The 11,039-nt window shown below is 41.8% G+C and overlaps 1 protein-coding gene across 3 annotated transcripts; it reads left to right on the plus strand.

Annotated features, from left to right (window-relative positions):
* The first annotated feature begins 1,931 nt into the window (after positions 1-1,931).
* On the plus strand, positions 1,932-11,034 carry slc28a1 (solute carrier family 28 member 1). Of its 3 annotated transcripts, none has more exons than XM_052062362.1 (18): positions 1,934-2,119; positions 2,367-2,467; positions 2,545-2,621; positions 4,312-4,403; positions 4,526-4,715; positions 4,785-4,926; positions 5,167-5,280; positions 6,410-6,484; positions 6,598-6,678; positions 6,778-6,858; positions 6,963-7,088; positions 7,513-7,643; positions 7,717-7,885; positions 7,966-8,163; positions 8,594-8,675; positions 8,769-8,867; positions 8,946-9,051; positions 9,787-11,034. In XM_052062362.1, the coding sequence occupies exons 1-18, from the start codon at positions 2,116-2,118 to the stop codon at positions 9,905-9,907; spliced, it is 1,989 nt and encodes a 662-aa protein (XP_051918322.1). In that variant the 5' UTR covers positions 1,934-2,115; the 3' UTR covers positions 9,908-11,034. The 3 variants fall into 3 exon arrangements, with proteins under 3 accessions (XP_051918324.1, XP_051918322.1, XP_051918323.1); XM_052062363.1 differs by having other exon boundaries at positions 1,935-2,119; positions 2,548-2,621; XM_052062364.1 differs by lacking the exon at positions 9,787-11,034 and having other exon boundaries at positions 1,932-2,119; positions 8,788-8,867; positions 8,946-9,123.
* The last annotated feature ends 5 nt before the right edge of the window (positions 11,035-11,039 follow it).

An 11,039-nucleotide genomic window follows, 5' to 3' on the forward strand; every position in this document is an offset into this window, starting at 1 on the left:
TCTTTCCGTGTCTGCTTTACTGGGAATCCACCCCTTTATTTCTTTTTGTTCTGTACGAGGCGGTCTGTTCATCGCCTCGGGCAGAACGTGACAGAATTCTCCGGCCACCATGGATCCCGCAGACATCGAAAAGATATTGTCCGCTCTTTCCCGACAAGAGCAACAGATGAGTCAGCAGGGCCAAGCCATTTCGGAACTCCGCGGCGCGGTCTCCATGCTGGCTCATCGGTTCGATGATTTCGAACCTCGCTTAGTTCGGGTGGAGGAGCGGAGACCACCTCCCCCCGGGGTTCGTCCAACCACCCCGGCAGCGCCCTCCTCATATCCCACTATGTCGAGGGAGCCATCGCTTTTGTTGCGCCTTTTGTTACCGTTTCCCTGTCGGGCTCTTTCTGTTAGTCATTAAAGACTCTTGTTTTTCTGACAAGATCTTTCCGTGTCTGCTTTACTGGGAATCCACCCCTTTATTTCTTTTTGTTCTGTACGAGGCGGTCTGTTCATCGCCTCGGGAAGAACGTGACAGTTATGTTGTAGGTGAAATTGATTCGTTTTGATAATCAAAGAGAATATTTGAAAATGTCAAACATAAAAATCAAATTATCACCATCATATTATTATAATATTATTATTATTATTATTATTATTATTATTATTATCACATTCTTGTAGATTCATTCATTCATTCATTCATCTTCCTAACCGCTTCATCCTCACTAGGGTCGCGGGGGGTGCAGGAGCCTATCCCAGCTGTCTCCGGGCAGTAGGCGGGGGACACCCTGAATCGGTTGCCAACCAATCGCAGGGCACACAGAGACGAACAACCATTCGCACTCACACTCACACCTAGGGACAATTTAGAGTGTTCAATCAGCCTGCCATGCATATTTTTGGAATGTGGGAGGAAACCGGAGCACCCGGAGAAAACCCACGCAAACTCCACACAGGGAGGCCGGAGCTGGAATCGAACCCGGTACCTCCGCACTGTGAAGCCCACGTGCTAACCTCTTGTAGATTCTCATTCTTTATTTGCAACAGCCTTAATGTTTGTGTGTGTTTCTGCATTTCATCTTTTAATCATACTATATATCTTTAACTCATTCAGTACCAGCCAATTCTAGACCAAGTCTGAAAAGACGTTTAAAAACGTCTTTGGGAGTGAATGAGTTAATCATGGCGGCACGGCGGTCGGATTGTTAGCACGTCCACCTCACATTGCAGAGGTTCATGGTTCAATTCTGGTTCCGGCCTTCCTGTGTGGAGTTTGCATCTTCTCCTCGCACCTGCGTGTGTTTTCTCTGAGTACTCTGGTTTCCTCCCAAATTCCCAAAACATGCATGGCAGGTTCATGGAAGACTCTAAATCAGTGGTCACCAACACGGTGCCCGCGGGCACCAGGTAGCCCGTGAAGACCACTTGAGTAGCCCGCCAGTGCCTGGACATTGTGATTTGCTAGTAGAAATTATGATTTAAAAATGCAAACATTGGCAGTACTGTGAGACATTTCGAAACACGATCAAAGTCTGACAATTTAAATCATCAAGTATTAAAAATAACACATCCTCATATTATTGAAGGTATTTTGGACAAATATGTTATTTCAGACGTGTATCAATTTGGTAGCCCTTCACACAATCGGTACACATGAAGTTGCTCTCACCCTCAAAAATGTTGGTGACACCTGCTCTAAATTGTCTCTTGGTGTGATCGTGAGTGCGAATGGTTGTTTGTGTGCCTTATGATTGGCCGGCAACCAACACCAAGCGTGTTTCATGATGTTTGTGTTATACACTACACTGTACGTATTGTGTTAACTGTATGTTTCACTGATGCGCAAATTTGTTATATTCACTTGTTGTGATATAGTTGTTGCTTTGAACTCACTCAAAGGTCTTTGGCTGTGTTTATATCCAGGTTCGAGGAAAGTACTGAATATGAGGTCCATCAAAAGCTAGGCGTTTATGGCCTTATCCACGCCTTTGTTCTGTGACTCAAGGGTTGGGAGTAGTTTGTGCGTCTCTCAGTTAATGATAAAATGTTTCACAGTGGATAAGCTATATTTCCCCGCAGTGTATTGGATAGCGCAGCATTTGGCAACCAAGTTGAGGAGCACACACAATGAGTAAGCCATTAGCTTTTTCTTTTTCTTCCACCTGTTTGTTTCACACTCATCTCTTGGCCTTTTCTTTATCCACATTTTGAAGTGACCCTATATATATATATATATATATATATATATATATATATATATATATATAATTTTTTTGGGGAGCTAGGTTTCATCACACGATGGGCTCGCGAATGCAACTTGGTTTGTCATCCTGATTGTTCATTCTTGCACCAAACGGAAGGTTGCTTGTGTTTTACAGAGGACAAAACCCAATTTGAACTCAAGAATGGAAGCTTGGCTAATGAAAACGGAAACGTGGCCATTGGAAATGGAGTGTACAACCGTGCGTTTGAAATTGAGGTATGTGATATTGTTCGTTTTTGAGGGGAAGTAATAACATGTTTCATTGTCATTGAAAAAAACGTACCGGTACTCAGCAGGACATCACAGTCGATGAGAGCAACACCAAAGAGCAAACGGAGCGGTCTAAAGAGGGACTGGGATCATATCTAAGGTTTGTCTGTTTCATTTCGGTGCACCACAGTGTGCCTGTTTTGATCTCCTTTGTCCCACACGTCACAAACATACAGTCCAGTACACTGAAAACAATAATGGTGTGCAGCATCTACTCATTTTTATTTTGTCTGGTGGTTGCACAAAATAACATCTGAATCCATATATACTTTTTAAGTACCGTATACGACACATCAACTTAAAATTGTATGAAAACGATTTTATGATGTGCAAATGCTTGCCAAAATGAAATGGGGTAAATTCAACCATTTTTTTCAGTGTATAATCTTTTTGAATACACTTCGATGCACTACTCAAAACAAGTTAATGATGTTCACCTTTGGTCAGAAATTTCAGGATGAACCTTAAATACACAATCGCATTTACAGGTAAATGCCATTTGATCTCCTCTAAACCTTTGAATGTTAACTATTTCAGTTCACTGAAAATATTTTGGAGTGGCGTTTTTCATGCTAAAATTCCAATTCATTCAGACTTGCACAGTATTAGTAAAAAAAGTCAGATAAGTAGATCGGTTTTATTAAGTCAATATCCCTCCCATTTTTTTCCCAGTGTTTTTATCATTTTGCATAAATTTCTGTTTGCTAATCAGGAGCTGACACAAAAGGCTTTATCAAGTACCATCTATTATTATTATTATTATTCCGCACTAAAAACGTCAAAGCCTTCTATTTTCTGAAAAGCTCACAGTGCGCCTTAAAATCCGATGCGCCTTGCGTATGGTGTATTACGGTAATCCCCAAAATGGCTCCTTGCTAGAGACATGCGTACAACGCAGAGTTCAAACTTAACGAGCAGTTACGCAGTTGAACACGGAAATAGAGCAGCGGCAAGAGAGTTCAATGTTAGCAAGCCAATGTTATAACTTGCTGTTGGTTAAGTGAACTGGGTCGCTGCTTTAATGTCAGATGTCAGTAAGTTTTACTGACATCTGACATCAGTAAGTTTTACTGACATCTGATCGTCGCTATATAAATCAGGATGCAGTGTAGTGTAGTGTTCTGTTGGCATTTCCTTGAGTGTAGCTTCATCTAGTGGATACATTGTAGATTGCGTCTAATAATGCGGTGCATCTAATATATGAAAAAAATTACCAAATAGGCCATTCATTGAAGGTGCGCCTCATAATCGAGTGCGCCTTTTAGTGTGGAAAATACGGTAAATACTCTCTTTTTCAGTGTACTTTTTGCATAACTTACTGTTCTCAAACAAGGACACCCGCTTCCTTTTTGTGACTCTTAGTCTCTATGTAGCTCTGTTACAACCTGCTGATGACACTATGTGACCTTCGAAGCCTCAGGTGTCAAACTCCGGTCCTTGAGGGCCACTATCCTGCATGTATTGGACGTTTCCCTCCCCCAACACACCTGATTCAAATGATCACCCTGTCAGCAAGCTCGGCAGTACCCTGATAACAATCCCGATCCCTCACGAGCCAGAGTTTGACACCTGTGCTCTATACTCAGTCGCATAAGAAAAGCATATCGTAGAAAAACGCAGTTCAGCTTTGTCCTGAAATTTCACACCAAAACAGAAAATCCCAAACTTTTTATGAGTTGTGCATGTGTGCCTAAAATGCAATTGCCTGTATTAAATAATAAGAAACTCATTCAAGAAAGTGGTCAATGAATGTGCAACAGAGTCTTAATCTGTTTTCTTCTGTTCTTTAGCCAAATAGTCAAGCCGATTCACGCCGCCGAGGATTACGTGAAAAATCACTCCAAAGTCTTCAAGTACGTTTTGCTGGGCATACTCGGAGCAGGTACTGTAACAAACGGTGGTTCTCAAAACTTTTACACCAACACCTCGAATCAGTGACCTAAAGTGAGTTCTGAGCAGTTCCTCATGAAACTCCAATGTCTGAGATTTTTTTTTGTCTCATAGGTTATTTGGCATACTTCATTGCAGCCTGTGTTTTGGATTTTGAGCGGGCCACTGCCCTGGTGGTCCTCACCAGTTTGGTTTTTGTGTCCAAGTCCTATGACCTTATCAAGAAGTACAAGGGAAAGAGCATCAGTCTGTGTTTTCGACCCGTAGTACGTCGTTTCAAATCCAACTTAAGATGGCTCAAATGGTGAGTGGATGTTGTGATCGCGGGGCTGCCCTCAATGGGCTCCGATTGACGAAACGTTGTGTATTTCAGGGTCTTCATCGTGATTGTAGTGGTCCTGCTGGTGCTGTGGCTCGTGCTAGACACGAGCCAGCGTCCTGAGCAGCTTATTTCCTTCGGGGGTGTGTGCATGTTCATCCTGCTTACGTACCTCTGTTCGGCCCACAGGACAACAGTGAGTTTTTATTTATGTCTTGATTATATTGATAATTACCATGGCGACCATTTGCGCCTTATCTCGATACTTATCTCTCATGTGTTTTGCTGAGACTTTGGATATCGCTCGGTGTTGTGCATGCATCATCCCGAGGGTTTCGCAGGGTTGCTTCCAACGGCGTTTTATGGCAACTTTCTGACAGATAGCGCGACACTGCCTTTGTGATAAAGAAGTGTGATGTTGTCTATTCACTTTTAGGTGTCTTGGAGGCCTGTGTTTTGGGGCCTTGGGTTGCAGTTCTGCATCGGACTTTTTGTCATCAGAACCGAGCCTGGACTCGTTGCTTTCCAGTGGCTCGGGCAACAAGTGCAGGTACATCAAGTTTTGCACGCTTTCATTGACTGTCAGAATGTGGTACACAGGCTCCCTCTCATGGTATACTGTATAGCACTGTCCAGGTACAATTGAGTTATATTTAGCTTTTCGAACAAAATATAGGCGGCCCGGTGGTTCAGTGGATAGCGCGTCGACCTCACAGTACAGAGGCTGTGGGTTCGGTTCCGGCTCTGACCTTCCTACAGTATGTGGAGTTTGCATGTACTCTCCTGCGTGGGTTTTATCCGGGTTCTCCGATTTCCTCCCACAGTCCAAAAACGTGCATGGCATGCTGATTGAACACATCAAATCGTCCCTCAGTGTGAGTGTGAGCACGGTTGGTTGTTCGTCTCTGTGTGCCCTGTGATTGGCTGGCAACCGGTTCAGGGTATCTCCTGCCTACTGCTGGAATAGGCTTCAGCATCCCCTGCGACCCTACTGAGGTTAAAGCGGTTCAGAAAATGAATGAATGAATAAAATATACCTTTTAAGGTTGAGACCAAAGATGGTGCAGCAACAATGTAGGCAGACAATGCAATGCTCACAGGCATATACAGTATATTTTTTTATCCTTGATGAAAAATGACAAACATTACTTCAGTTTACTGATTGTCAGTGCTTGAGTGTTTTTCTCCATGACTGCATATTATTGATGCTAGGTAGGCAAGTCATGCAGAGCAGAAGGGGCCCAGATAATGTCCGGTTTGCTGAAAATATAGTTCAGACTTTTCAAAGTACCAATCCTCACAACTTTACATTTTGGATGTGCTGTGATAAGACAATAATATTTGGTAAACAGCATTCCTCCATGATGGGTTCAACTCCCTATTATTTAACCAGTACAGGCCTGATCCTATACATGTCACAAACTTGTTTAACAGTCTGAATCATGTGTTAAATCTCTAAGGCTGCTTTATAATGCAGTTCAACCTTATGTTTGGGTCATGTGAGGGTTCTCAGGCGGATGATTGTTCTGATAATAATTTGTTTTCGGGCTGAGTTATGCTCACTATCTTTACTGAGTTGGTGTAATGCGTCCTGTGAGTCAGAACTGGAAATAATCAATCATGGGTTTCAAACACCACTGGTGATTAGCATCATAAAATGTTTGTTTTGTACATTTTAGATTTTCCTGGACTATACCAAAGCAGGATCTTCATTTGTTTTCGGAGATTTGGTCAACGGGATCTTTGCCTTCCAAGTCAGTGGCCCTACGAATGATGTGCAATTTGATGACTTGTGCACATGGACAAGATCGCATGCATGCAGCTGATAGGCAATATTAACATATGTATCCACCGCCGTCTTCCTCAGGCAATGCCTATCGTTGTGTTCTTCAGCAGTATAATGTCGGTGCTTTACTATCTGGGGTTAATGCAGTGGCTCATCCTGAAGGTAAACATTTACGTGCTATCTCACAGGCCAGGAAGGGCTACATGACGAATCACTGACGCAGGACTTCGAACCACATGATGTTTTTCTTTGCCCACACAGATCTCATGGATTATGCAGATAACAATGGGAACCTCTCCCACAGAAACTTTGAGTGTAGCAGGCAATATATTTATTGGCCAGGTAATTTTCTTAAGAACTAGCATGTTCTGTGATTTTTACAGCATTACATTTTTTTAACAGTTATTCACCCAGCTTGTTCTTTCCATTTTTTTTGTGTGCATTAGACAGAGGCGCCACTGCTGATTCGGCCCTATTTAAAAGACATGACGAAATCTGAGATCCATGCTGTTATGACTGGAGGATTTGCCACAATTGCAGGCAGCGTTATGGGAGCATTCATCTCATTCGGGGTAAAAAGACACACCATTTTTAAAAATGCAATTAATGTGTGCCTTATTTTAGCCATGTTAACTTCAGGAAAAGTGAAACGATGAAAAACAGTTTGATGCTATTTTTGCATTTTTGTCCTACATAGCTCTTGGTCTTTGCACACGTTTTTGGCAGTCATGGATAATGTATTTCGAAAAAAATCTCTGAATTTCCACTTTTAAATTTATTTTTGTACATTTACATTGGTCAGCACACATGCTCCTGGAGGCCGAAATGGGCAGATTTGATGGAAATGGCAACACACATAGACTGAAATCTAATTGGACAAATACATCTAATATCCTCACATTGCTGTACAGCCAAGGCAGACTCTATGAAATTAAGAAAAAAGACAAAGCAAAAAAGCAACTGTTTAAGTGAACTCTTAATGATTTTATGTTGCAGATCGATGCATCCTCCTTAATATCAGCCTCGGTCATGGCTGCTCCCTGTGCACTTGCCTTCTCCAAGCTGTCCTTCCCAGAGACTGAGGAGAGCCCCTTTAAACCAGAGGAGACTGTCAAAGTGGCTTGTGGGTGCGTATCCATCATGCGGTTCGGTGTCGTTTGCCTGTTGATTTGTGCGCCTTCACATTACTCAATGCTCTAGAGAGGAACGGAACATTCTGGAGGCAGCCAGCAGCGGAGCATCAGCCTCCATCACTTTGGTTGCCAACATCGCAGCGAATATCATTGCCTTCCTCGCCATTCTTGCCTTTATCAACGAGGCTCTGAGCTGGCTTGGAGGCATGGTGGGATACCCCGAAGTCACCTTTCAGGTATGCCACTGTAAAATGGAGAAACGCCGATCCACCGCCCGCTATTGAAGTGGTATGTCAAAATCTTGCCTCTGTTCCAGTTACTGTGCTCGTACGTTTTCATGCCGGTGGCCTTCATGATGGGAGTGCCGTTTGAGGAGAGTTTTACCGTCGCCGAGCTGATTGGCATCAAACTGTTCCTCAATGAATTTGTGGCCTATGAGAAATTAGCCACACTGAAGAGCAACAGACTCAACGGAGTGGAAGCAGTAATTGGCGGGGAAAGACAGTGGATTTCAGTGAGTACACATGGCAATTCTCCACATACAAGCGTGCACACGCATATTGAAGGAAAAGAATGTCATTATATTAAAAAAGACTTCCGTTTGACACAGATTAGGTACCACTTATCTCAAGGCTCCAACGTAGGTCTCAAAAACCAATTGCTCTGGACTGAAGTATCATGAGATAACGGTTTGAACACGAGTTGTTTGTTTTCTTTTGGGTGTACTGTATTTCCGTTATGGGTGTGTATCTCTCCAATAAAAGATCATTTGATATGTATTGTGATACAGGGCGTGCAACACGATATGCACTATATAAACCTATCTAGCTAGCTTGCTACTATGCTAGCTATCTGGCTAGCTACATTGCTTGGTAGCCCCCCCCCTCACCCCCCGCCTAATTTTCAGTGTCTGTTCTTTTTATACAAATGTCTTATTCTTTCAGGTCCGATCCGAAATCATCTCCACTTATGCTCTCTGTGGCTTTGCCAATTTCAGCTCCCTTGGCATCATGATTGGTGGCCTAGGTGAGTAGTATGCCAGTGTCTTTTTTTTAAATCATTCACCAACATCCTGTCACCGTACTGATGTTTGACACAGAGCATTTTCTCTTATCAAAGCCTCTATATGCCCATCTAGAAGAACCGATGTCTCGGTTCTGGTGTTGCGATCCTTGATCACAGCCACGTGCGTCTCGCTTGTCAATGCTTGCATCGCGGGTAGGTTGCGCTTACATTTCGGCTTCTTTAGAAATCATCCTTGTGCGCTTTACTCTTACCTTTTTCCTCTCCCTTCAGGGATCCTATTCGTTCCCACGTTGGACTGTGTGAAGTTGTTCAGTGAATCTGATTTCAACGGCACAGACGTAAACGTGCAGACCTGCTGCATGGACCTCTTTGGAAGGTAGGCCTTGAGTTTAGATCAAAAGAATATACAGTTAAGGCCCAAATGATGCGGCCATTCTTTTTTTTTTTTGCCAAAGTGAATTCTTTTTTTGGTGAATTGCCTTTTAGTTGGAAATGACATAAACGTTGGTTTTGTTGTACAAGAATGAAATTTTAAATGTTTTGAAATGTACTCATTTCATGACAATCATGAAGAAATCTATCTATGACATTACTGAGAAGTAGATGAATATCTGGATAGGCTGGTGGCCAGTGCAATGGGCCTAGTGGTTGGCACGTACGCCTCACTGTTTTGAGTTTTTGGGTTTAAATCTCATATCAATTGTGCATTTGTGGGAATATAAGTGTGAATGTTTGTCAACTGTTTGTGTGGCCTACGATTGACCAAACATGATGCTGTCCATTGATTGGTTGGATTGTTAGTCCATCATAAAAAATATAAATACATATCCGTAAATATGTGCCTGTGTGTGTAGTGAATCTATAGGATATATATAAGTTTCACTTCTTGAATTGAAAGAGTGAAATATTTTTTTTTAATTCTCTGATGCTCCAATTTATTATGATTATCTATGCTCTGTATCTTGTTTATGTCTGGTCATGAAGACTATAATCAAGTACTTCAATTCAAAATACTAAGATGTACCCTCAGATGACAGACCCTGCAATTAATTGTGGTACGGTGTCTATTCAGGTGACTGTGTACTGACTTGTCATGTAACTTTTTTTCCAGTGCTGTCAACAATGGGAGCATCTCATTCGAGGGCTCATGGAGCACGGTTAAAAATGCCACCGTGTATCTGGCTAAATGCTGTCAGTGCTGCGGTGTCACTCAGGAGGCACTTTGTTTGTAACGGAAGACTTTATGTACAGTATATCCTTGTTATTGTAGTTGGGTTCCATCGGTTGCCACCTCTGTACAAATTTAAAAGCTGCTGGGAAAAGAAAATATTTTCCAAAGTTTACCTTCTGGAATTCAATTTGAGACTTTAATCAACACGACTGAGTCTTTTTATGCACTTAACGCTTTTTTCAGCTCTCTAGTTTTTACAATACAGTACATATATCCATCCATTTTCCGAACCGCTTGATCCTCACTAGGGTCGCGGACAGTACGTATAGTGAATGTAAAAAGTCTACACAGTTCAAATTCTGGGTTTTTGTGATGTAACAAAATGAAGCAAGATTGTCCATCATTCCAAAAAGGTATGTTTGGCACAAACACAACACTGCTCATCACTAAAAGAACACCAAAGTGGGGCCTGAGGCAAGGTGGAGGAATGATGAACAATTTGAAGTAATTTGTGAGAGCACAAAACCCTCAGGCTTCCGTTAGAAAGAAAAAATAAATGGTCAAGAAAAGCCTACAAGGGCAACCGATGTTTATTTAGTGTTACTCATAGGCACTTGAATTGGTGGCAGTTGTGTGCTGACTCCCATTTAACATGAATTTGAATGTGCTTGGTTAATTCTGAACAGAGACACGTCGCAGTTAGAACAGGGTGTGCACACTTGTGCAACCACGTCTCAGTGTTTTAGTTTTACTCCCCCTTCAAAAAAAAGTGAGTTGTATGGTTTCAAGTGCACATTAATTCTTCAAGTAATTCCAAAAAATCTGTGTAGACTTTTTGACATTCACTTTACATATATATGCGCACTAATATCGACGCACATTCATACGAGAAAATCAAAGAACTAGAGTGATGAAGATTTAGATTTTTTCCCCCCCAAGTGTATACACTGTAGTGTTTTAAGATAGATATACAGTATTAACTGCCATGTATTATATTGTAAATGAATTAAGAAGTTCAATTTTATAGCTTGTTGAATGTTAAAAGAAAAATACCTCGGGTAACGTTCACGCATCAGCTGTTGAATGAATGTAAATAGCCCAAAATCCAATTAATACATTTTTAATGGTTTATTATGTATAGAGATGCACAGCATTGAAAAAAAATCAATAAAGACCCCTGTGTACTGACACAT

The sequence above is a fragment of the Hippocampus zosterae genome, chromosome 3 (genome assembly GCF_025434085.1).
Source record: "Hippocampus zosterae strain Florida chromosome 3, ASM2543408v3, whole genome shotgun sequence".
NCBI classification, from domain to species: Eukaryota; Metazoa; Chordata; class Actinopteri; order Syngnathiformes; family Syngnathidae; genus Hippocampus; species Hippocampus zosterae.

What these genes read in the sequence shown, in the direction of transcription:
- slc28a1 (XM_052062362.1), top strand. An exon ending in TGCAGTGGCTCATCCTGAAG is followed by an intron (nt 6,679 to 6,777) that starts GTAAACATTTAC and finishes TTGCCCACACAG; the next exon opens with ATCTCATGGATTATGCAGAT. An exon ending in ACCCCGAAGTCACCTTTCAG is followed by an intron (nt 7,886 to 7,965) that starts GTATGCCACTGT and finishes CCTCTGTTCCAG; the next exon opens with TTACTGTGCTCGTACGTTTT.